Consider the following 25,912-nt stretch of genomic DNA (forward strand, 5'->3'; position numbering starts at 1 on the left):
ATCACTCCAGCTTCCCTCCTCTGCATACAAGACACAATGCATGTCGTCACCATCCCTCACTCCAGCTTCCCTCCCCTGGATACAAGACACAATACATGCTGTCACCATCTCTCACTCCAGCTTACTGCCTCTGCATACAAGACACGATGCATGCCGTCACCATCCCTCCCTCCAGCTTCCGTCCCCTGCATACAAGACACGAAGCATGCCATCTCATCCCTCAGTCCAGCTTCCCTCCTCTGCATACAAGACACAATGCATGCCGTCACCGTCCCTCACTCCAGCTTCCCGCCTCTGCATACAAGACACAATGCATGCCGTCACCATCCCTCCTTCCAGCTTCCCTCCCCTGCATACAAGACACAATACATGCTGTCACCATCCCTCACTCCAGCTTCCCTCCCCTGCATACAAGACACAATGCATGCGTCACATCCATCACCCCAGCTTCCCTACCCTGCATACAAGACACGATGCATGCCGTCACATCCCTCACTCCAGCTTCCCTCCTCTGCATACAAGACACGATGCATGTCGTCACCATCCCTCCCTCCAGCTTCCCTCCCCTGCATACAAGACAGTAAGTATGCCGTCACATCCCTCAGTCCAGCTTCCCTCCTCTGCATACAAGACACAATGCATGCCGTCACCATCCCTCACTCCAGCTTCCCTCCCCTGCATACAAGACACGATGCATGCCGTCACCATCCCTCACTCCAGCTTCCCTCCCCTGCATACAAGACACGATGCATGCCGTCACCATCCATCACTCCAGCTTCCCTCCTCTGCATACAAGACACAATGCATGCCGTCACCATCCCTCACTCCAGCTTCCCTCCCCTGGATACAAGACACAATACATGCTGTCACCATCTCTCACTCCAGCTTACTGCCTCTGCATACAAGACACGATGCATGCCGTCACCATCCCTCCCTCCAGCTTCCGTCCCCTGCATACAAGACACAAAGCATGCCGTCTCATCCCTCAGTCCAGCTTCCCTCCTCTGCATACAAGACACAATGCATGCCGTCACCGTCCCTCACTCCAGCTTCCCGCCTCTGCATACAAGACACAATGCATGCCGTCACCATCCCTCCTTCCAGCTTCCCTCCCCTGCATACAAGACACAATACATGCTGTCACCATCCCTCACTCCAGCTTCCCTCCCCTGCATACAAGACACAATGCATGCGTCACATCCATCACCCCAGCTTCCCTACCCTGCATACAAGACACGATGCATGTCGTCACCATCCCTCCCTCCAGCTTCCCTCCCCTGCATACAAGACAGTAAGTATGCCGTCACATCCCTCAGTCCAGCTTCCCTCCTCTGCATACAAGACACAATGCATGCCGTCACCATCCCTCACTCCAGCTTCCCTCCCCTGCATACAAGACACGATGCATGCCGTCACCATCCCTCACTCCAGCTTCCCCCCCCTGCATACAAGACACAATGCATGCCGTCACCATCCCTCCCTCCAGCTTCCCTCCCCTGCATACAAGACACGATGCATGCCGTCACCATCCGTCACTCCAGCATCCCGCCTCTGCATACAAGACATGATGCATGCCGTCACCATCCCTCACTCCAGCTTCCATCCTCTGCATACAAGACACAATGCATGCCATCACCATCCCTCACTCCAGGTTTCCTCCTCTTTATGCAAGACACGATGCATGCCGTCATAGCCCTCAGTCCAGCATCCCTCCTCTGCATACAAGACACGATGCATGCAGTCATCATCCCTCACTCCAGCTTACATCCTCTGCATACAAGACACAATGCATGTCATCACCATCCCTCACTCCAGCTTCCCTCCTCTGCATACATGAGACAATGCATGCCGTCACCATCCTTCACTCCAGCATCCCTCCCCTGCATACAAGATACGATGCATGCTGTCACCATCCCTCACTCCAGCTGCCCTCCCCTGCATACAAGACACAATGCATGCCATCACCATCCCTCACTCCAGGTTTCCTCCTCTTTATGCAAGACTCGATGCATGCCGTCATAGCCCTCAGTCCAGCATCCCTCCTCTGCATACAAGACACGATGCATGCAGTCATCATCCCTCACTCCAGCTTACATCCTCTGCATACAAGACACAATGCATGTCATCACCATCCCTCACTCCAGCTTCCCTCCTCTGCATACATGAGACAATGCATGCCGTCACCATCCCTCACTCCAGCATCCCTCCCCTGCATACAAGATACGATGCATGCTGTCACCATCCCTCACTCCAGCTGCCCTCCCCTGCATACAAGACAGTAAGTATGCCGTCACATCCCTCAGTCCAGATTCCCTCCTCTGCATACAAGACACAATGCATGCCGTCACCATCCCTCACTCCAGCTTCCCTCCCCTGCATACAAGACACGATGCATGCCGTCACCATCCCTCACTCCAGCTTCCCCCCCTGCATACAAGACACAATGCATGCCGTCACCATCCCTCCCTCCAGCTTCCCTCCCCTGCATACAAGACACGATGCATGCCGTCACCATCCGTCACTCCAGCATCCCGCCTCTGCATACAAGACATGATGCATGCCGTCACCATCCCTCACTCCAGCTTCCATCCTCTGCATACAAGACACAATGCATGCCATCACCATCCCTCACTCCAGGTTTCCTCCTCTTTATGCAAGACACGATGCATGCCGTCATAGCCCTCAGTCCAGCATCCCTCCTCTGCATACAAGACACGATGCATGCAGTCATCATCCCTCACTCCAGCTTACATCCTCTGCATACAAGACACAATGCATGTCATCACCATCCCTCACTCCAGCTTCCCTCCTCTGCATACATGAGACAATGCATGCCGTCACCATCCTTCACTCCACCATCCCTCCCCTGCATACAAGATACGATGCATGCTGTCACCATCCCTCACTCCAGCTGCCCTCCCCTGCATACAAGACACAATGCATGCCATCACCATCCCTCACTCCAGGTTTCCTCCTCTTTATGCAAGACACGATGCATGCCGTCATAGCCCTCAGTCCAGCATCCCTCCTCTGCATACAAGACACGATGCATGCAGTCATCATCCCTCACTCCAGCTTACATCCTCTGCATACAAGACACAATGCATGTCATCACCATCCCTCACTCCAGCTTCCCTCCTCTGCATACATGAGACAATGCATGCCGTCACCATCCCTCACTCCAGCATCCCTCCCCTGCATACAAGATACGATGCATGCTGTCACCATCCCTCACTCCAGCTGCCCTCCTCTGCATACAAGACACGATGTATGCTGTCACCATCCCTCACTCCAGCTTCCCTCCTCTGCATACTAGACACAATGCATGCCGTCACCATCGGTCACTCCAGCTTCCCTCCCTTGCATACAAGACATAATGCATGCTGTCACCATCCCTCACTCCAGCATCCCTCCTCTGCATACAAGACATAATGCATGCTGTCACCATCCCTCACTCCAGCATCCCTCCTCTGCATACAAGACACGATGCATGCCGTCTCCATCCGTCACTCCAGCATCCCTCCCCTGCTCACATCCTCTCACTACAGGCAGAGTGAAGCTGACGTGTAATCGTTTATCTTTACACGTCTTTAATTCACTGTTCCCTTTTCCTGTGACTTATCAATCTCAAGGTTCTTCCCTTGTGATTTTGCTGTGATCGCAAGTCGTACTGATTTTCAGATAGGATTATTGGTGAATGTTTCATATTTTGTTCAAATATCTCCGTTTGATATTAACATAGAGGTTGTTGAAAAATGTCTTAAATATTGGGATGGTGCTCATGCTTTAAGGTAATGACGTTTATTTATTTGTGTTCCCATTTGCTAAATAATAATAATTGATGTTTTTGCTCACACCCTGATGACTCTGCCCTTTTATTATTTTGATATTGAAGAACTGTGTATAAGAGCCCCTTGGTTTTGGGGGTACACCAGAACCCTTTTCTATTCTACTAGGGATGCTGTGTGATTTCTGCCCGAGTTTGCTGTTCACTTGGGACGTAAAATAATTTCTGATTTAACCTACTCTGTATAACTTTGCATTGAGAGCCTTCATGATATTGATTTTGCACTGCTTAATTTTGAAATTTTTCCATTAAAACCCTTTAACTTTTCTATGATCTAGAACTCAATTATTGAGTGCTCCCCATTTACTTTATGAACTGCTGACCCTAACACTGAGGTTGAGAGAGTGGCATCGCGTGCCAATTAAGGGGAATATTTAAGAGCCCCTAGTGCCATTCCAATTCCACATTACCATCATTTTTTTACATTAATGTGGCATTAAAAGGCCAAAAACGCCACGCTATATTTACAAAGTGGCGCAATGCATGCATTATGCCACTTTGTAACCCTTTGCTCTACATTATGTCGGCTTGAGGCATAATGTATGCAAAGGAGGCGTTCCCCCATTAAGGGGGACTGAAAAAATCGGACAAAGAAATCTAATAGATTTCCTTGCATCATGTTTTTGGCACTTTTGACGCCTGCTCAGAGCAGGTGTTAAAAGGGGCATGCCATTGAATACAATGAGCCCCCTATCCTGCGCCATGATGCACGTTATTTTAAATATGGTCCACACATTGTGGCTGTAGGGGGCCGCTAAGGGGCGCAGGGAAAGTGGCGCTAAACTGTGTCCAGCGCCACTTTTCTTAAATATGCCCCTAAATCTCTAAGAGCTGTCTATGGTCAAATCTGAGGTATAGGAAGTCTTGAGGTGTCTTATCTGATAGTGTTCAGTTTTGCATCCACAAAGGTATGTTCAACATGACCTACTTTGTGGACCAAGAGGTTATATTTAGCTTTACTTTGATTCATGCATTGACCTTTGCCATATAACAGATCTACCTTCCCATATTCCAGACCTAAGTCCAGGTGGATGAATGTTTCTATTGGTTTCTGCTTCAATAGGCAGGTCTTTCATGGCTCATTTTTGGAAAACCCCAAGTATCTCCAGCGTCCGCAGCATGCCCTAACAAATGAACAATGTTGGGAGCAGACGTTCTGCATCGTACTGCATCAGGCTGCCCATGGAAAATGCAGAAAGATTTAGGGTAAAGTTAATGTAATGAAGGGAGGCAAAAGCCAAATCATTGTATGTTTTTATAAACAATGGTTTGGCCATTTTTGCTTAAAATCTGTTGCAAAAAGTATTTATTTTTGCTTGTCATTCTGATTCTAAAAAGTGCAAAACTAAAAAGAGGTCCCTATCAGAAACTGGCAGGTGTTGGGTTCAGAGAAGATACCATTGTAAAGCAAACGGGCACGACCAATCATAAGAGTCATATGAGGAGAACCTACTTGTCGCTGATTCTGAGCTGGTGGCGGTTGTTCTGGTGGTCGATGTGGTTGTCCTTGGCGTAGTTGTCGTTATGACTTGAGAGCCAGCATGTGCAGCTGAAGTTGTTCCTGATGTAGTGACTGGTCCAGTGGGCGCAGCTATTGTGATCATGGGTGACGGCATAGGTTCTATTATTTGCACAGCTGTGGTGGGCATGGCTGGTGTCGGAGGCATGGCTGCTTGCACAGTTGTGGTGGGCATGGCTTGTGTCAGAGGCATGGCTGCTTGCACAGTTGTGATGGGCATGGCTTGTGTCGGAGGCATGGGTGCTTGCTCACTGGTGGGGGGCATGGGTGGTGGTGGAGGCGTTATTGTTTGCACAGTTGTGGTAGGCATGGCTGGTGTCAGAGGCATGGCTGCTTGCACAGTTGAGGTGGGCAAGGCTTGTGTCGGAGGCATGGGTGTGTGCTCACTTGTGGGGGGCATGGATGGTGGAGGAGGCGTTATTGTTTGCACAGTTGTGGTAGGCACGGCTGGTGTCGGAGGCACGGGTGCTTGCTCAGTTGTGGTGGGCATGGCTTGTGTCGGAGGCATGGGTGCTTGCTCACTTGTGGGGGGCATGGGTGGTGGAATGGGCACAGTTGTCACATTAGCTATTTCAAACTGAGAGACCAGTTCTTCTGCAATGCCCGTAGCTTGTCCTACTGTTGAGTCCATAGTTTGTATCTCCGCTGTCGGTGGAGTGGGTGTTACTTGTGCAGTAGTCACTGGTGCAGCTATGGTTGTTTGCTCAGCTGAGGGATTCAAGGCTGATTGCTCAATTGTAGCCATGATGGGCTTCTCTTTTCTAGTTGTGCTTATTTCAGGTGGTGTGGCTGTCGTTGTTGGTTCCACCACCACTAATGTGTTGCCAGTCAGTTCTTCAGTTGAGGACTGTGTTTGGCTTCCTGCTTTAGACATGGCTGTGGCCACCGTTGGAGGTTCTGTCCGGGTTGAAGGTTCTGTTGAGGTTGTCGCGTACAGTTCCATAGGTGTTGCAATGGTCCCCACTGCAAATTGCGTTGTTGTATCAGTGGCCATTTCCAATGCTATCAAATCTGCAGGGACAACAGTTGCATTGGTGGGTTGTGCGTGTTCAGTGGACACTGTAGGCTTTGTTATCGTGGCTGCTTCAGGGGTCATGCCGAGGTCAGGGGTCATTGTTGATTGAAAAGAGGGTGACTCGCTCAGTCCCACCTTCACTGAGGTAATCTCGGTGGTACCAGTCTGTTGCTGTGAGGTTCCCGGGGGCATTGCGGGTTCCTGTGACGAGGCTTCCACCGCTAAGGAGAGAAGGGAAATAGAACAAGCTGGTGAGTACTTTCTGCACCAGAAGAAGACACATGTGTGCAGTTCACATGAACAGACTTTGATCTCATGGCTTGATTGCCATCAATGTTCTGCCATGGATTGCCCCAAACTTTCCCAAAACCAAAAGCTCTTCCATTTTGCAGGAAAATTGTGTTTTCACACCTTACATAAGCCCCTGCCATTAAACACAATAAAGTGAATACAATCAATACATTCATCGTTTTTCTACAGACCATCAGAGCAATGAGTGGCATTTCTGAACGTCATGTGTTTGGTAAAAGCAGATGCATTAGGCTGGGCAATCTTCTTTACAAAACATCATAAAATGAAACAAATAAAAAAATACCTAGAGCCATATCTATGACCCCCTTTGTGTCACTCTTGCATCATGCAATGCAGTGCAAGAGCAACGCAAGTGAAAAATTAGATGTGTGAGGCCACACTAGGCCACCTTGCATGGCCCTGCGTGGCTGCCTAAATCTCGGGTAATGTGACACATCGTGACTCGATGCGTTACATTGCTCTGTGCCAGGGAGGTGTTCCATGGGCATTGTGTGGGTGCATAAATCTTGGGTAATGTCACAGCGCGGATCAATGCGTTACATTGCGCTGTGCCAGGGAGGTGTTCCATGGGCATTGTGCGGGTGTATAAATCTCGGGTAATGTGACACTGCGTGAATCGATGCTTTACATTGCTCTATGTCAGGGAGGTGTTTAATGGGCATGCTGTGGCTGCCTAAATCTCGGGTAATGTGACAGCGCAGATCGATGTGTTACATTGCGCTGTGCCAGGGAGGTGTTCCATGGGCACTGTGTGGGTGCATAAATCTCAGGTAATGTGACAGTGCGGATCGATGTGTTACATTGCACTGTGCCAGGGAGGTGTTCCATGGGCATTGTGTGGATGCATAAATCTCAGGTAATGTGACACAGCGTGAATCGACCCGTTACATTGATCTGTGCCAGGGAGGTGTTCCATGGGCATTGTGAGGGTGTATACATTTCGGGTAATGTGACACAGTGCGGATCAATGAGTTACATTGCTCAGTTCCAGGGAGGTGTTCCAGGGGCATTGTGTGGGTGCATAAATCTCAGGTAATGTGACACAAAGCAGATCGATGTGTTACATTGCTCAATGCCAGGGAGGCGTTCCATGGGCATTGTGTGAGTGCATAAATCTCGGGTAATGTGACACAGCGCAGATCGATACATTACATTGCTCTGTGCCAGGGAGGCGTTCCATGGGCATTGTGTGAGTGCATAAATCTTAGGTAATGTGACCCAGCGTGAATCGATGCGTTACATTGCTCTGTGCCAGGGAGGTGTTTCATGGGCATGCTGTGGCTGCCTAAATCTCGGGTAATGTGACAGCGCGGATCGATGCGTTACATTGCGCTGTGCCAGGGAGGTGTTCCATGTGCATTGCGTGGGGTTCACATGCAACATTCAAGGATTTTGACGCATTCTCAGATTTATAACAACAGGTAAACCTGGAAATGTGCCAAAAAGATACGCCTCCCACGAGAGGCATATCAAGGAGAAATATCTTTATTTCTCCTCTATTCCTCTTTCTATGTGTGCTGCATTGTGCATCAGACATAGGAGAAGGGGAAAGACTATCAGGATTGTTTTTGTACAGGAAGGTGTCCCTTCCTGCACAAACAAATCCTGCATGCAACGCAGACACCCTTGCACCATGGTGCAGGGGTAAGTGTGTTGGTGCTAGGCTCCCAAAAGGGGCCCAGCGCAGGGGAAAAGGCGGGAGTGCACAGTATTCTTTTAAATACTGCGCATTCCTGCCCATTCCCTGTCACACAGTGCGGCGCAACGAGATGACTTGCTACGCTGCATTGCAAAACTACCCTCATGAATACACCCCCTACTTTGTTAGACTTTTTGTCATGCTTCATTCTTCTAAATACATGAAAAACAAGCATTGGCAAAGCCAATAACTCCAGTCCAGCAAGTTGGTGAGATATGTATTCTTTATTACTGTAAGGAAATGCCTTGAATATAAAAAGAAGATGCAGCTTAACAACAGTTTTACATTAAAGGTTATATTAATCACAAACAATTTTAGAAGAGCAGTGAAGGTTCTTCCTTGCAAATCAAATCAAATCAAATCAAATCATTAACATTTATAAAGCGCGCTACTCACCCGTGCGGGTCTCAAGGCGCTAGGGGGGAGGGGGGGTTACTGCTGCTCGAAAAGCCAGGTCTTGAGGAGTCTCCTGAATGCGGAGTGGTCCTGGGTGGTCCTGAGGCTGATGGGGAGGGTGTTCCAGGTCTTGGCTGCCAGGAAGGAGAAGGACCTCCCACCCACCGTGGAGCGGCGGATGTGAGGGACGGCAGCGAGCGCGAGGCCAGAGGAACGGAGGAGACGGGTGGGGGCGTAGAAGCTGAGGCGACAGTTGAGGTATTCCGGTCCCTTGTTGTGGAGGGCTTTGTGTGTGTGGGTGAGGAGTCGGAAGGTGATCCTTTTGCTGACTGGGAGCCAATGCAGGTGTCTCAGGTGTGCGGAGATGTGGCTGTTGCGGGGTACGTCGAGGATGAGGCCGGCCGAGGCGTTTTGAATACGTTGCAGGCGTTTTTGGAGTTTAGCGGTGGTCCCAGCATAGAGGGTGTTGCCGTAGTCCAGGCGGCTCGTGACGAGGGCGTGGGTCACGGTTTTTCTAGTGTCGGCGGGGATCCAGCGGAAGATCTTGCGGAGCATGCGGAGGGTGAGGAAGCAGGCGGAGGACACGCCGTTGACTTGCTTGGTCATGGTGAGAAGAGGGTCCAAGATGAAGCCGAGGTTGCGGGCGTGGTCTGAGGGGGTCGGTGCGGTGCCAAGGGCCACCAGGAGTCGTCCCAAGCGGACGGGGTGTTGCTGAGGATGAGGACTTACGTTTTGTCAGAGTTCAGCTTTAGGCGGCTGAGCCTCATCCAATCTGCGACGTCCTTCATGCCCTCTTGTAGGTTGGTCTTGGCGCTGGCGGGGTCTTTGGTGAGGGAGAGTATAAGTTGGGTGTCGTCGGCGTAGGAGGTGATGATGATGTCGTGCTTGCGTACGATGTCGGCGAGGGGGCTCATGTAGACATTGAAGAGTGTCGGGCTGAGCGATGAGCCTTGAGGTACGCCACAGATGATCTCGGTGGGGTCTGAGCGAAACGGTGGGAGGTAAACTCTTTGAGAGCGGTTTGAGAGGAAGGAGGCGATCCAGTCCAGGGCCTGGCCTTGGATCCCGGTGGAGCGGAGGCGGGTTATTAGGGTGCGGTGACAGACGGTGTCGAAGGCAGCCAAGAGGTCGAGGAGGATGAGGGCGACTGTTTCACCGTTGTCCATCAGGGTTCTGATGTCGTCTGTGACTGAGATGAGGGTGGTTTCAGTGCTGTGGTTGGTTTGGAATCCGGTTTGTGAAGGGTCGAGCAGGTTGTTGTCTTCCAGGAAAGTGGTAAGCTGTTTGTTGACGGTCTTCTCTATTACCTTGGCAGGGAAGGGGAGGAGCGAGATGGGGCGGAAGTTTTTCAGGTCGCTAGGGTCAGCCGTAGGTTTCTTTAGTAGAGCGTTGACTTCGGTGTGTTTCCAGCTTTCGGGGAAGGTAGCAGAAGAAAATGAAGAGCTGATGACGGCCTGGAGGTGCGGGGCGATGATGTCGTCGGCTTTATTGAAGATGAAGTGAGGGCAGGGGTCCGATGGGGCGCCGGAGTGGATAGAGTTCATGGTGGTTTTGGTTTCTTCAGTGTTGATGTGGGTCCAGGCGTTGAGGGTGATGGCCGGGGGTGTGGGTTCGGTGATGCTTGGTTGGGTCTGGTGTCCGAAGCTGTCGTGGAGGTCGCTGATCTTGCGATGGAAGAAGGTGGCGAGGGAGTTGCACAAGTCTTGTGAGGGCGTGACGGCGTTGGCGTTGGGGTTGGAGAACTCTTTGACGATGCTGAAAAGTTCTCTGCTGTTGTGGCTGTTTTTGTCCAGTCTGTCGGTGAAAAAGTTCCTTTTGGCTGCGCGGATCAGGTGAGGGCGTGACGGCGTTGGCATTGGGGTTGGAGAACTCTTTGACGATGCTGAAAAGTTCTCTGCTGTTGTGGCTGTTTTTGTCCAGTCTGTCGGTGAAAAAGTTCCTTTTGGCTGCGCGGATCAGGTGGTGGTGTTCGCGGGTTGCGTTTTTGAGGGCGGTCATGTTGTCGGCGGTGTGGTCCTTGCGCCAGGCCTTCTCGAGGGCGCAACATGTTTTCTTCGATTCTTTAAGGGTGTCAGAGAACCAGAGAGGTTTTTTGGTGATGGCCTCTTGATGCGTGCGTCTGAAGGGAGCAAGGTTGTCTGCGCAGTTGGAGATCGAGTTCGAGAGGCTGAGGGCTGCGTTGTTGGGGTCGGTGGTGAGGGTAGGTTGGTTGACGGCGAGTGCGGAGAAGAGTTGCTCTTCGGGGATTTTGTTCCACTGTCGACGAGGGATGGGTTGAGTGCGGAGGTGGCGGGTCTCGCGTCGGAATGTGAAATGGACACAGCTGTGGTCGGTCCAGTGTAGAGCAGAGGCGTGGCTGAAGGAGACGTGTTTGCTGGCGGAGAAGATAGGGTCAAGCATGTGTCCGGCGATGTGGGTGGCGGTGTTCACCAGTTGCTTGAGGCCGAGGTTGGCGAGGTTGTCGAGCAGGGCGGTGGTGTTGGGGTCGTTGTTTTGTTCCAGATGGAAGTTGAGGTCACCTAGGAGGATGTAGTCCGGCGAGGCGAGGGCGTGCGGGGAGACGAAGTCGGCGATGGAGTCGCTGAAAGGGGCGCGCGGTCCGGGGGGGCGGTAGACGAGGGATCCTCTGAGGGTGGTCCTGGGGTCGGTGCGAATCTGGAAATGCAGATGTTCAGCGGGGAGAGGGGTGTCTTCGGTGGAGGTGGTGACGCTGATGGAGTCTTTGAAGACGATGGCGATACCTCCTCCTACTTGGTTGGTGCGGTCTTTTCTGGAAATCTTGAAGCCTTCGGGGATGGCAGTGGCGATGTCTGGGGCCGAAGAGGCGTTCATCCAGGTCTCCGTGATGAAGGCGATGTCCGGTGCTGTGGAGTCCAGGAGGTCCCAGAGTTCAACGGCGTGCTTGTGGACAGATCGAGCGTTGACCAGGATGCACTTGAGGTGGTTGATGGCGCGTGGGCTGGTGGTCGTGGTAGTTGCGTGGTGGAAGATGTGTTTGCAGGAGTTACAGGCGAAGGGTGCATGGGTGCGTTTGGGGTGAGCTTGGAAGCAGGTGTTGGAGCACCCTGGGTTGAGGGCGTGGAGGGTGGTGGGGTCGTAGCGGAGCAGCGGGGTTTGGGAGAGCTGGGGACCAGGGGTCGTGGCGCTGGGCGCGGGCCAGGGAGAGAGATGAGACAGGAGCAGGAGGGCAGGCGCGGGAAGAACAGAAGACGGAGGACGAAGAAACAGAAGAACAGAAGACAGAAGAACAGAAGAACAGAAGACAGAAGATGAAGAACAGAAGACAGAGGACGAAGAAGCAGAAGACAGAAGATCACAGAAGAAGATACAGAAGACGAAGAACAGACGGCAGAAGACCACAGAAGAAGATGAAGAAGAAGAGAGGCAACAGGAGAGGCTGAGAAGCACACAGGTGAAGAGAGAAGACGGGGAAAAGAAGAGTACAGAAGAAGATTACAGAAGAGGAGCGAGGAGGAAGAAGAGAGATGAAGAAAAGAAGCAGGAGCAGGAGAGAGGGTGAGTAGCGAGGGGCAGGGCGAGGGGCTGGGAGGTACTTACTGCGAGGTAGCTGGGCGGTCTCAGGAACCTGGAGGAGCTGGAGGAGCTGCAGCGGCAGGGGGAGCGACCTACCCTTGGGTAGTGTATTTTAACCCCTTCGGTGCCAGGACTTTTCCACCTCATGGGGCCAGGCCTTTTTTTGGCTATTTGAGGCGGGGCACGCTTAGGCCCTCATAACTTTTTGTCCACATAGGCTACCCATGCCAAATTTGCGTCCTTTTTTTCCAACATCCTAGGGATTCTTGAGGTACCCAGACTTTGTGGTTTCCCCTGAGGGAGACCAAGAAATTAGCCAAAATACAGTGACAATTTCGATTTTTTAAAACAAATTGGAAAAACGGGCTGCAGAAGAAGGCTTGTGGTGTTTTCCATGAAATTGGCATCAACAAAGGGTTTGCAGAGCTAAAATCACCATCTTCCCAGCTTTCAGGAAAAGGAAGACTTGAATCAGAAAACACAATTTTTCAACATAATTTGGCATTTTACTGGGACATACCCCATTTTTACGATTTTTTGTGCTTTCAGCCTCCTTCCAGTCAGTGACATAAATGGGTGTGAAACCAATGCGGGATCCCAGAAACCTAAACATTTCTGAAAAGGAGAGAAAATTCTGAATTCAGCAATGGGTAATTTGTGTAGATCCTATAAGGGTTTCCTACAGAAAATAACAACTGAAATGAGAAAATATTGAAATTGAGGTGAAAAAAACAGCCATTTTTCTCTACGTTTTACGCTGTAACTTTTTCCTGCAATGTCAGATTTTTTAAGGCAATATACCGTTACGTCTGCTGGACTCTTCTGGTTGCGGGATATATAGGGCTTGTAGGTTCATCAAGAACCCTAGGTACCCAGAGCCAATAAATGAGCTGCACCTTGCAGTGGGTTTTCATTCTATACCGGATAAACAGCAATTAATTTCTATAAAGAGTGAAAAATAGGTATCAAGGAAACCTTTCTATTTCCAAAATGGGCACAAGATAAGGTGTTGAGGAGCGGTGGTTATTTGCACATCTCTGAATTCTGGGGTGCCCATACTAGCATGTGAATTACAGGGCATTTCTCAAATAGACGTCTTTTTTACACACTGTCTTATATTTGGAAGGAAAAAATGTAGAGAAAGACAAGGGGCAATAACACTTGTTTTGCTATTCTATGTTCCCCCAAGTCTCCCGATAAATAAGGTGCCTCACTTGTGTGGGTAGGCCTAGCACCCGCAACAGGAAGTGCCCCAAAACACAACGTGGACACATCAAATTTTCCCAAAGAAAACAGAGGTGTTTTTTGCAAAGTGCCTACCTGTAGATTTTGGGCTCTTGCTCAGCCGCCACCTAGGGAAACCTACCAAACCTGTGCATTTTTGAAAACTAGAGACCTGGGGGAATCCAAGACGGGGTGACTTGTGGGGCTCTCACCAGGTTCTGTTACCCAGAATCCTTTGCAAATCTCAAAATGTGGCCCAAAAACACTTTTTCCTCATATTTCGGTGACTGAAATTTCTGGAATCTGAGAGGAGCCACAAATTTCCTATCCACCCAGCGTTCCCCCAAGTCTCCCGATACAAATGATACCTCACTTGTGTGGGTAGGCCTAGTGCCCGTGACAAGAAATGACCCAAAACACAAAGTGGACACATCACATTTTCTCAAAGAAAACAGAGGTGTTTTTTGAAAAGTGCCTACCTGTGGATTTGGGCTTATAGCTCAGCCGCCACCTAGGGAAACTTACCAAACCTGTGCATTTTTTAAAACTAGAGACCTAGGGAAATCCAAGATGGGGTGACTTGTGGGGCTCTCACCAGGTTATGTTATCCAGAATCCTTTGCAAACCTCAAAATGTGGCCAAAAAACACTTTTTGCTCACATTTCAGTGACAGAAAGTTCTGGAATCTGAGAGCAGCCACAAATATCCTTCCACCCAGCGTTCCTCCAAGTCTCTCGATAAAAATGGTACCTCACTTGTGTGGGTAGACCTAGTGCCCGTAACAGGAAATGCCCCAAAACACAAAGTGGACACATCACATTTTCTCAAAGGAAACAGAGGTGTTTTTTGCAAAGTGCCTACCTGTGGATTTTGGCCTCTGGCTCAGTCGCCATCTAGGGAAACCTACCAAACTTGTGCATTTTTGAAAACTAGAGACCTAGGGGAATCCAAGATGGGGTGACTTGTGGGGCTCTCACCGGGTTCTGTTACCCAGAACCCTTTGCAAACCTCAAAATGTGGCTAAAAAAACACGGTTTCCTCACATTTTGGTGACAGAAGTTCTGGAATCTGAGAGGAGCCACAAATTTCCTTCCAACCAGCGTTCCCCCAAGCCTCCCGATAAAAATGGTACCTCACTGGTAGGCCTAGTGCCCGCGACGGGAAATGCCCCAAAACACTATCTGGACACATCAAAATTATCAAATAGAAAACTACCTGTTTTTGCAGGGGGGGGTATCTGCGTTTTTGGTCCTGGGCTCAGCAGCCATCTAGGGAAATCTACCAAACGCAGACATTTCTGAAAACTAGACACCCGAGGGATTCAAGGTAGGTGTGACTTGTGTGGATCCCCCCAATGTTTTCTTACCCAGAATCCTCAGCAAACCTTAAATCTAGCTAAAAAATCACATTTTTCCCACATTTCTGTGTGGGATCACCGCACCGGGACACATTTCCTATCACCCAACGTTCCCTTTAGTCTCCCGGTAAAAATGGTACCTCGCTTGTGTAGGTGGGCCAAGTGTTTGTGACAGGGAAAAGCCAAAAACACATTGAAATTGAGGGGGAACCAAAGTGGGTCCAAAAGGGCAGTTTGAAACAAAACATTTTTAGGCTGACAAGTGCAGCAGAAATTTTATCGGTATAGACAAGACAATGCTGGGTGGTAGGAATTTTGTGGATTCCTGCAGATTCCGGAAGGTTTCATCACAAAAATGTGGGAAAAATGTGTGATTTCCAGCAAAGTTGGAGGTTTGCAGGGCATTGTGGGTAAGGAAATGGTGCGGGTGCATGTGAAGCACACCACCCTCAAATCAACTAGATGTTTAGTTTTCAGATGTGTCTAGGTCTTGTGGATTTTTCTACTTGGCTGCGTCCCAAAGTAAAAAGAAGTGCAGCCCTCACCATTCCAAGTGGGAGGATTTTGAGAGTTACCAAGCTCTCCTGGCCCAAATGTAAAACAAAAACCCAAAAAATCAAATGTCCTCTGCTTGCCATGGGATAAGATGTTTTAGTGTGCGGGGGAGAGCTGAAAGACTGTTAGCCCCTGGACTGTTAGCCATCGCGATCGGGCAGCAGAAATGCTCAGAATGACATTGTAAGAAAGGAAAAGCCTTTCTTCCGATGTCTCTCCCGCCCCCCTCCTCCCGAGCGGAAGAGAAATGATAAACATTTCTCTTCTGCATCGCGCTGGAAGCAAGCGTCCAGCGCGACGGGAGGCGACCTCCGATGAGGTCAGCATGCAATCGCGTGCTGATGTCATCAGACGTCATGGGGGGGTCGGGGTCAAAGGGGAAGCGATTCCCCTTTCATCCCTGATGGGGGGTGTGGGTGGGGGACCACGGGGGGTGTGCTAGCGCTCCCCCCCAGGGCCGGGTGAAGGATGAGGTGATCTCGTCCCAGGCACACGGGAACCGTGTGCTGGGACGAGATCACCTTGTCCAAGGAACCCAGGGGGTTAAATAGGTAGAGAAACTGTTTCCTTTTAATGCTTGTGACAGTAACATATGTTTCTTACTGGCACAAAGGAAAGATACTATCGGCTCTGATTACTGTAACCTGAAGGTATAGTTTAAACACACAAGGATGCCTAAAAATAAGGACAGAAAGAGGATGGGAAAAAAGCTTTGAAAAAGTAAAGGGTTCGGCTGCCACCCCTGGCACTGAAGTGCTCTTTTTAGGCAGACGTATGTATGTCATCAGACACAGCACAAGCACCAATGCATGAAGTGGGCGGACCCACTGCTCCGTGCTGTACGCTGCAGTGCGCGGCCAAAACAAAAACATGAATGACAGCTGAACAGACCAATGGATGAAGTTGGCAGACCCACTGCTCTGTGCTGTACGCTGCAGTGCGCGGCCGAAACAAAAACATGAATGGCAGCTGAACAAACCAATGGATGAAGTGGGCAGACCCACTGCTCCGTGCTGTACACTGCAGTGCGCGGCCGAAACAAAAACATGAATGACAGCTGAACAGACCAATGGATGAATACAGTTGACCCAGAGCCCCTCTACGTCTGACTTAGCTGTATTGCTTCATGTATGTTTTTCTCATTACATATGGATGGTGAAACAACTAAAGCTGACTTTTGGACACACCTAATGACGTGTTTGAATAAAACGGTCACCTCTGTGCTTCGCAAGTGAAATGATTCCTTACAATGGATCATAAATCAAAACTTTGTTAAAAAACGAGTAAATCAAGCCAGTAATATAGTCCATATTCACTGTATGATCAATATGGGTCACTAGTGGACGTGACTACTATTGTTTTTTAAAACGCCTTTTTTGTGAATGTCTCTGTGACATGTCAATAGACTTTCTCTTTGAGAAACAGACCGAGCTTTAGTGGTATCAATGATTGTATTGTCCTTTATCAAGGTCATTTTATGTCACTAATTGAGATTTGGTGTCAAAGGCCATATGTCCTGAGGTGTCACTGAGGTCACGAGTGTGTGATGTCACTTCCGCTACCCTGGTGTTGAGATGAATCTACGTCTATGAGAGACAGGTCTACAGTTTTTGAAAGACCAGGTGGTCGTAAAGGTTCTGCATCTGCGCAGGAAGCGTGTTCCAAAGTTGAGTCTCAAACTCACAAACTTGTGTGTGTTGTTTTTCAACGGAGACATCATCCTGGGTGATTTCGACCAAGGAGGATGGAGAGTTCTGTTCTATGTAAAGAGATTATAAATTGTATGAACTATGGACAGGTTAGTGTGGCCTCAAGAATTGATACTTATTTTTGGCCTTTCATGCTAGGTCGAGCGTCAGTTTAAATATGCACAATCATGCTGCAATGCCAGCCCTGAGATCTGCTTAGTAAGTGGGTGGCACAGTCAGTACTGCAGGCTCGTAGCATTTACTGTACACACCCTGGGTACATGTGGTACCACTCTACCAGGGATTTATAAATCATTTAAATGTGCCAAATGGGTATAGGAATATTCCACCATGTTTTCAGGAGAGAGCACAAGCACTTTAGCACTGGTCAGCAGTGGTAAGGTCTGCAGAGTCATAAGGCCAACAAAAACGAGATCAGCACAAATAGGAGGGGTCATGGCAAAGCGTTTGGGGAAGACCATCCTAAGGCTCACACAGGCCCCCCCAGCTGAAAGTGGGGAGAACTAACCAAGCCCCTGGGAGTTCTCATTGCTAAGGTCGAAAAGCCTGGAGAGATAATCAACTTTGGAGTGGTCTGACAACCGGAAAGTCCATTCCCTTTAGGGAGATGGATCACCTCAACAATTTTTGGATTCTTACCCCTCATCTGCAGGAGTCGTGTGAGGGGCTTATGGTCTGTCTGAACCCAGAAGCGAGTCCCAAACAGGTAATGTCTTAGCTTTTTCGGTGCTCAGACCATAGCAAAGGCTTCTCTCTCTATAGCATTCCACCTCTTTCCCCGGGGAAGTAACCTTCTACTAATGAAGGCTACAGGATGGTCCAGGCTCTCCTCTTTTACCTGTGAGAAGACTGCCCCCATGCCATGCTCTGAGGCATCAGTTTGCACAATTCATTATTCGGCCCCAAGAGCACTCCAGGACAAATAGAGGGGACCCCATCTCACAGTGGAGAAAAAAGGTGAGATCACCTATTTGGTAGACCTGGGCACTGCCAGAAGTCCCCTTAGGGTGCTTCATGTCAATGACAGGGCTGACTTAACCCTGCTCATGGCCACTGATGAGGGGCAGGAAGAAGAGAGTGACCCTCTCCCTGACCTCTTCTTAACCACTGAAGCTGATGGCTTGGTGGAGGGAGTGGTGCTTGCACATTGCCTTACTACTGAGCAGAAGGACAACTCTATAAATCTCCTAGGCCAGTTCTCTGACCTCTTCTCACTGATCCCAGGTACAACTACCTGGTGTGAGCACACAATCAACACTGGAGACAGTTTGCCTGTCAAAAGTAAGATTTATAGGCAGCCTGACCATGTCAGGGATTGCATAAAACAAGAAGTACAGAAAATGTTAGATCTAGGAGTGATTGAACCTTCTGAAAGTCCCTGGGCTAACCCAGTGGTACTTGTCCCCAAACCTCATAGTAAAGATGGTAAAAAGGAAATGCGGTTTTGTGTTGGCTATAGAGGTCTCAATCAAGTAACCAAAACTGATGCTCACCCTATACCCAGGGCAAATGAGCTTATAGATACACTGGCATCTGCCAAGTATCTAAGCACTTTTGACTTAACTGCAGGTTATTGGCAGATCAAATTGTCAGAAGATGCTAAACCTAAAACAGCATTTTCAGCCATTGGAGGGCACTATGAGTTCACTGTTATGCCCTTTGGATTAAAAAATGCACCTGCCACTTTTCAGAGGTTGGTGAATACAGTCCTGCAAGGGTTGGAGGCTTTTAGTGCAGCATATCTAGATGATATAGCTGCCTTTAGCTCCACCTGGGATGATCACCTGGTCCACCTATGGAACGTTTTGGAGGCCCTGCAAAAGGCAGGCCTCACTATCAAGGCCTCAAAGTGCCAGATAGGGCAGGGAAAGGTGGTTTATCTGGGCCACCCGGTAGGTGGAGAACAGATTGCACCACTTCAGGGGAAACTCCAGACAATCATGGATTGGGTTCCCCCTACAACTCAGACCCAGGTGAGAGCCTTCTTTGGCCTCACTGGGTACTATAGGGGGTTCATTAAGAACTATGGCACCATAGCTGCCCCTCTTAATGACCTCACATCCAAAAAGATGTCTAAAAAGGTATTATGGACAGCTAGCTATCAAAAGGCTTTTGATGAGCTTAAACAGGCCAGGTGCTCTGCACCTGACCTAAAAAGCCCATGTTACTCCAAAAAATTCATAGTCCAAACTGATGCATCTGAATTAGGGGTAGGGGCAGTCTTACCACAACTCAATTCTGAGGGCCAGGATCAACCTGTTGCTTTTATCAGCAGAAGGTTGACCCCTAGAGAAAAGCGTTGGTCTGCCATAGAGAGGGAGGCCTTTGCTGTGGTCTGGGCACTGAAAAAGTTGAGACTATACCTCTTTGGTACTCACTTTATTGTTCAGACAGACCACAGACCTCTATTATGGCTTAAACAAATGAAAGGTGAAAACCCTAATTTGTTGATGTGGTCCATCTCCCTACAGGTAATGTACTATACAGTGGAACATAGACCTGGGAGTACCCACTCCAATGCAGATGGACTCTCCAGATATTTCCACTTAGACTATGAAAACTCATCTGGGCAAGGTTAGCCTTATTGTCCCTTGTTTGGGGGGGGGTTGTGTAGGAAAGTACCATCTTGCCTGGCATGTTACCCCCATTTTTACATGTGTGTAAGTTTGTTTTTGCCTGTCTCACTGGGATCCTGCTAGCCAGGACCCCAAGGCTCATAATTTGTGGCCTGAATGTGTGTCCCTGTGTAGTGACTCTCTGTGTCACCGAGGCTCTGCTAACCAGAACCTTAGTGCTTATGCTCTCTCTGCCTTTAAAATTGTCACTATAGGCTAGTGACCTATTTTACCAATTCCAATTTGCACACTGGAACACCCTTATAATTCCCTAGTATATGGTACCTAGGTACCCAGGGTATTGGGGTTCCAGGAGATCCCTATGGGCTGCAGCATTTCTTTTGCCACCCATAGGGAGCTCAGGCAATTCTTATACAGGCCTGCCACTGCAGCCTTAGTGAAATAACGCCCACGTTATTTCAAAGCCATTTTCACTGCACTTAAGTAACTTATAAGTCACCTATATGTCTAGCCTTCACTTGTTGAAGGTTAGGTGCTAAGTTACTAAGTGTGAGGGCACCCTTGCACTAGCAAAGGTGCCCCCACATAGTTCAGGGCAATTTCCCCGGACTTTGTGTGTGCGGGGACACCATTACAAGCGTGCACTTCTGTGCAAAGGAGAAGTTCCTGGTATCTTCCGTTGTTGCAGAATTTTCAGCTTCTTCCACCCAGAGGCAGCCCTTTTGCCCCTTCATCCAGGGTTTAGTGGCCTCCTGCATCCCCTGGACACTTTTGTGACTCTTGGACTTGGTCCCCTTCCTTTACAGGTCCTCAGGTCCAGGAATCAATGTTCAGTGCTTTGCAGTCAGTTGTTGTCTTTGCCGAATCTCCTATTACGACTTTAGTGTGTTTCTGGGGAAGGAGGGTAACTTTACTCCTACTTTTCAGGGTCTTGGGGTGGGGTATCTTGGACACCCCTACTGTTTTCTTACACTCCCAGCGACCCTCTACACACTACACTAGGCCTGGGATCCCTAAGTGGTTCGTATTCCACTTCCTTAGTATATGGTTTGTGTTGGCCCTAGGCCTATTGTGTCCTATTGTATTCTACAGTGTTTGCACTACTTTTCTAACTGTCTACTTACCTGATTTTGGTTTGTGTATATTTTGTGTATTTTACTTACCTCCTAAGGGAGTATATCCTCTGAGATATTTTTGGCACATTGTCACTAAAATAAAGTACCTTTATTTTTAGTAACTCTGAGTATTGTGTTTCTTATGATATAGTACCTATATGATATAAGTGGTTTAGTAGGAGCTTTGCATGTCTCCTAGTTCAGCCTCAGCTGCTCTGCTATAGCTACCTCTATCAGCCTAAGCTGCTAGAAACACCTCTTCTACACTAATAAGGGATAACTGGACCTGGTACAGAGTGTAAGTACCCTTGGTACCCACTATAAGCCAGGCCAGCCTCCTAGATGGGGGACTGAAAAAAATCACTCAAGGAAATCTAATAGATTTGCTTGCGTCATTCTTTTTGGCACTTCTGACGCCTGCTCAGAGCAGGTGTTAAAAGGGGCATGCCATTGAATACAATGAGCCCCCTACCCTGCGCCATGATGCACGTTATTTTAAATACGGTCCACACATTGTGGCAGTTGGGGGCCGCTAAGGGGCGCAGGGAAAGTGGCGCTACACTGTGTCCAGCGCCACTTTTCTTAAGTATGCCCCTAAATCTCTAAGAGCTGTCTATGGTCAAATCTGAGGTACAGGAAGTCTTGAGGTGTCTTATCTGATAGTGTTCAGTTTTGCATCCACAAAGGTAGGTTCAACATGACCTACTTTGTGGACCAAGAGGTTATATTTAGCTTTACTTTGATTCATGCATTGACCTTTGCCACATAACAGATCTAACTTCCCATATTCCAGACCTAAGTCCAGGTGGATGAATGTTTCTATTGGTTTCTGCTTCAATAGGCAGGTCTTTCATGGCTCATTTTTGGAAAACCCCAAGTATCTCCAGCGTCCGCAGCATGCCCTAACAAATGAACAATGTTGGGAGCAGACGTTCTGCATCGTACTGCATCAGGCTGCCCATGGAAAATGCAGAAAGATTTAGGGTAAAGTTAATGTAATGAAGGGAGGCAAAAGCCAAATCATTGTATGTTTTTATAAACAATGACTTGATTAAAATCTGTTACAAAAAGTATTAAATGTATTTTTGCTTGTCATTCTGATTCTAAAGAGTGCAAAACTAAAAAGAGGTCCCTATCAGAAAATGGCAGGTGTTGGGTTCAGAGTAGATATCAATTGTAAAGCAAACGGACATGGCCAATCATAAGAGTCATACGAGGAGAACCTACTTGTTGCTGATTCTGAGCTGGTGGCGGTTGTTCTGGTGGTCGATGTGATTGTCCTTGGCGTAGTTGTCGTTATGACTTGAGAGCCAGCATGTGCAGCTGAAGTTGTTCCTGATGTAGTGACTGGTCCAGTGGGCGCAGCTATTGTGCTCATGGGTGACGGCACAGGTTCTATTGTCTGCACAGTTGTGGTGGGCATGGCTGGTGTCGGAGGCATGGCTGCTTGCTCAGTTGTGATGGGCATGGCTTGTGTCGGAGGCATGGGTGCTTTCTCACTGGTGGGGGGCATGGGTGGTGGTGGAGGCGTTATTGTTTGCACAGTTGTGGTAGGCATGGCTGGTGTCAGAGGCATGGCTGCTTGCACAGTTGAGGTGGGCAAGGCTTGTGTCGGAGGCATGGGTGTGTGCTCACTTGTGGGGGGCATGGATGGTGGTGGAGGCGTGGGTGCTTGCTTACTTGTGGTAGGCATGGCTTGTGTCAGAGGCATGGGTGCTTGCTCACTTGTGGGGGGCATGGGTGGTGGAATAGGCACAGTTGTCACATTAGCTATTTCAAACTGAGAGACCAGTTCTTCTGCTATGTCCGTAGCTTGTCCTACTGTTGAGTCCATAGTTTGCATCTCCGCTGTCGGTGGAGTGGGTGTTACTTGTGCAGTAGTCACTGGTGCAGCTATGGTTGTTTGCTCAGCTGAGGGATTCAAGGCTGATTGCTCAATTGTAGCCATGATGGGCTTCTCTTTTCTAGTTGTGCTTATTTCAGGTGGTGTGGCTGTCGTTGTTGGTTCCACCACCACTAATGTGTTGCCAGTCAGTTCTTCAGTTGAGGACTGTGTTTGGCTTCCTGCTTTAGACATGGCTGTGGCCACCGTTGGAGGTTCTGTCCGGGTTGAAGGTTCTGTTGAGGTTGTCGCGTACAGTTCCATAGGTGTTGCAATGGTCCCCACTGCAAATTGCGTTGTTGTATCAGTGGCCATTTCCAATGCTATCAAATCTGCAGAGACAACAGTTGCATTGGTGGGTTGTGCGTGTTCAGTGGACACTGTAGGCTTTGTTATCGTGGCTGCTTCAGGGGTCATGCCGAGGTCAGGGGTCATTGTTGATTGAAAAGAGGGTGACTCGCTCAGTCCCACCTTCACTGATGTCATCTCGGTGGTACCAGTCTGTTGCTGTGAGGTTCCCGGGGGCATTGTGGGTTCCTGTGACGAGGCTTCCGCCGCTAGGGAGAGAAGGGAAATAGAACAAGCTGGTGAGTACTTTCTGCACCAGAAGAAGACACATGTGTGTAGTTCACATGAACAGACTTTGATCTCATGGCTTGATTGCCATCAATGTTCTGCCATGGATTGCCCCAAACTTTCCCAAAACCAAAAGCTCTTCCATTTTGCAGGAAAATTGTGTTTTCACACCTTACATAAGCCCCTGCCATTAAACACAACAAAGTGAATACAATCAATACATTCATTGTTTTTCTACAGACCATCAGAGCAATGAGTTGGCATTTCTGAACGTCATGTGTTTGGTAAAAGCAGATGCATTAGGCTGGGCAATCTTCTTTACAAAACATCATAAAATGAAACAATTTAAAAAATACCTAGGGTCATATCTATGACCCCCTTTGTGTCACTCTTGCACCACACAATGCGGTACAAGAGCAACGCAAATGAAAAATGAGATGTGTGAGGCCACACTAGGCCACCTTGCATGGCCCTGCGTGGCTGCATAAATCCCGGGTAATGTGACACATCGTGAATCGATGCGTTACATTGCTCTGTGCCAGGGAGGTGTTCCATGGGCATTGTGTGGGTGCATAAATCTCGGGTAATGTCACAGCGCGGATCAATGCGTTACATTGCGCTGTGCCAGGGAGGTGTTCCATGGGCATTGTGCGGGTGTATAAATCTCGGGTAATGTGACAGCGTGAATCGATGCGTTACATTGCTCTGTGCCAGGGAGGTGTTCCATGGGCATGCTGTGGCTGCCTAAATCTCGGGTAATGTGACAGCGCGGATCGATGCCTTACATTGCTCTGTGCCAGGGAGGTGTTCCATGGGCATTGTGTGGGTGCATAAATCTCGGGTAATGTGACAGCGCGGATCGATGCGTTACATTGCGCTGTGCCAGGGAGGTGTTCCATGGCCATTGTGTGGGTGCATAAATCTCGGGTAATGTGACACAGCGTGAATCGATCCGTTACATTGATCTGTGCCAGGGAGGCTTTCCAGGGGCATTCTGTGGGTGCATAAATCTCGTGTAATGTGACACAGCGCAGATCAATACGTTACATTGCTCTGTGTCAGGGAGGCGTTCCATGGGCATTGTGTGGGTGCATAAATCTCGGGTAATGTGACACAACGCGGATCGATGCGTTACATTGCTCAGTGCCAGGGAGGCGTTCCATGGGCATTCTGTGGGTGCATAAATCTCGGGTAATGTGACACAGCGCAGATCGATACATTACATTGCTCTGTGCTAGGGAGGTGTTCCATGGGCATTGCGTGGTGTTCACATGCAACATTCAAGAATTTTGACACATTCTCAGATTTATAACAACAGGTAAACATGGAAATGTGCCAAAAAGATATGCCTCCCACAAGAGGCATATCAAGGAGAAATATCTTTATTTCTCCTCTATTCCTCTTTCTATGTGTGCTGCATTGTGCAGCAGACATAGGAGAAGGGGAAAGACTATCAGGATTGTTTTTGTGCAGGAAGGTGTCCCTTCTTGCACAAACAAATCCTGCATGCAACGCAGACACCCTTGCACCATGGTGCAGGGGTAAGTGTGTTGGTGCTAGGCTTCCAAAAGGGGCCCAGCGCAGGGGAAACGGCAGGAGTGCACAGTATTCTTTTAATTACGGCACATTCCTGCCCTCTCCCTGTCACACAGTGCGGCGCAACGAGATGACTTGCTACGCTGCATTGCAAGACTACCCTCATGAATACACCCCCTACTTTGTTAGACTTTTTGTCATGCTTCATTCTTCCAAATACATTAAAAACAAGCATTGGCAAAGCCAATAACTCCAGTCCAGCAAGTTGGTGAGATGTGTATTTTTTATTACTGTAGGAAATGCCTTGAATATCAAAAGAAGATGCAGCCTAACCGTGGTGTCATACGCTTGCAACAACAGTTTTACATTAAAGGTTATATTAATCACAAACAATTTTAGAAGAGCAGTGAAGGTTCTTCCTTGCAGGCAAGTGTACTTTAACCCCTTCGCTGCCAGGCCTTTTTCGCCTCAGGGGCCAGGCCTTTTTTTGGCTATTTGGGGCAGGGCGCGCTTAGGCCCTCATACCTTTTGTCCATATAAGCTACCCACGCCAAATTTAAGTCCTTTTTTTCCACCATCCTAGGGATTCTAGAGGTACCCGGACTTTGTGGTTTCCCCTGAGGGAGACCAAGAAATTAGCCAAAATACAGTGACAATTTCGATTTTTTAAAACAAATTGGAAAAAAGGGCTGCAGAAGAAGGCTTGTGGTGTTTTCCCTGAAATCGGCATCAACAAAGTGTTTGCGGTGCTAAAATCACCAGCTTCTCAGCTTTCAGGAACAGGCAGACTTGAATCAGAAAACCCAATTTTCCAACACAATTTTGGCATTTTACTGGGACATACCCCATTTTTACGATTTTTTGTGCTTTCAACCGCCTTCCAGTCAGTGACAGAAATGGGTGTGAAACCAATGCTGGATCCCAGAAACCTAACCATTTCTGAAAAGTAGAGAAAATTCTGAATTCAGCAATGGGTAATTTGTGTAGATCCTAGAAGGATTTCCTACAGAATGTAACAACTGAAATAAAAAAAATATTGAAATTGAGGTGAAAAAAGCAG

At 48.7% G+C, this 25,912-nt stretch overlaps 1 protein-coding gene across 1 annotated transcript in view; it reads right to left on the bottom strand.

The window, feature by feature from the left end:
* Positions 1-5,166: 5,166 nt before the first annotated feature.
* The window catches only part of LOC138293777 (mucin-2-like), a 33,529-nt gene continuing 12,783 nt past the window's right edge, over positions 5,167-25,912 (bottom strand). The window contains exons 3-4 of the mRNA XM_069233119.1: positions 22,086-23,297; positions 5,167-6,602 (exon numbers count right to left, since the gene is read on the bottom strand). Coding sequence (XP_069089220.1) covers positions 5,233-6,602; positions 22,086-23,297 — 2,582 coding nt within the window. The 3' untranslated portion in view covers positions 5,167-5,232. The remainder of the gene's footprint in view (positions 6,603-22,085; positions 23,298-25,912) is intronic.

This window comes from Pleurodeles waltl, chromosome 4_2 (assembly GCF_031143425.1).
Source record: "Pleurodeles waltl isolate 20211129_DDA chromosome 4_2, aPleWal1.hap1.20221129, whole genome shotgun sequence".
Lineage (NCBI taxonomy): Eukaryota > Metazoa > Chordata > Amphibia > Caudata > Salamandridae > Pleurodeles > Pleurodeles waltl.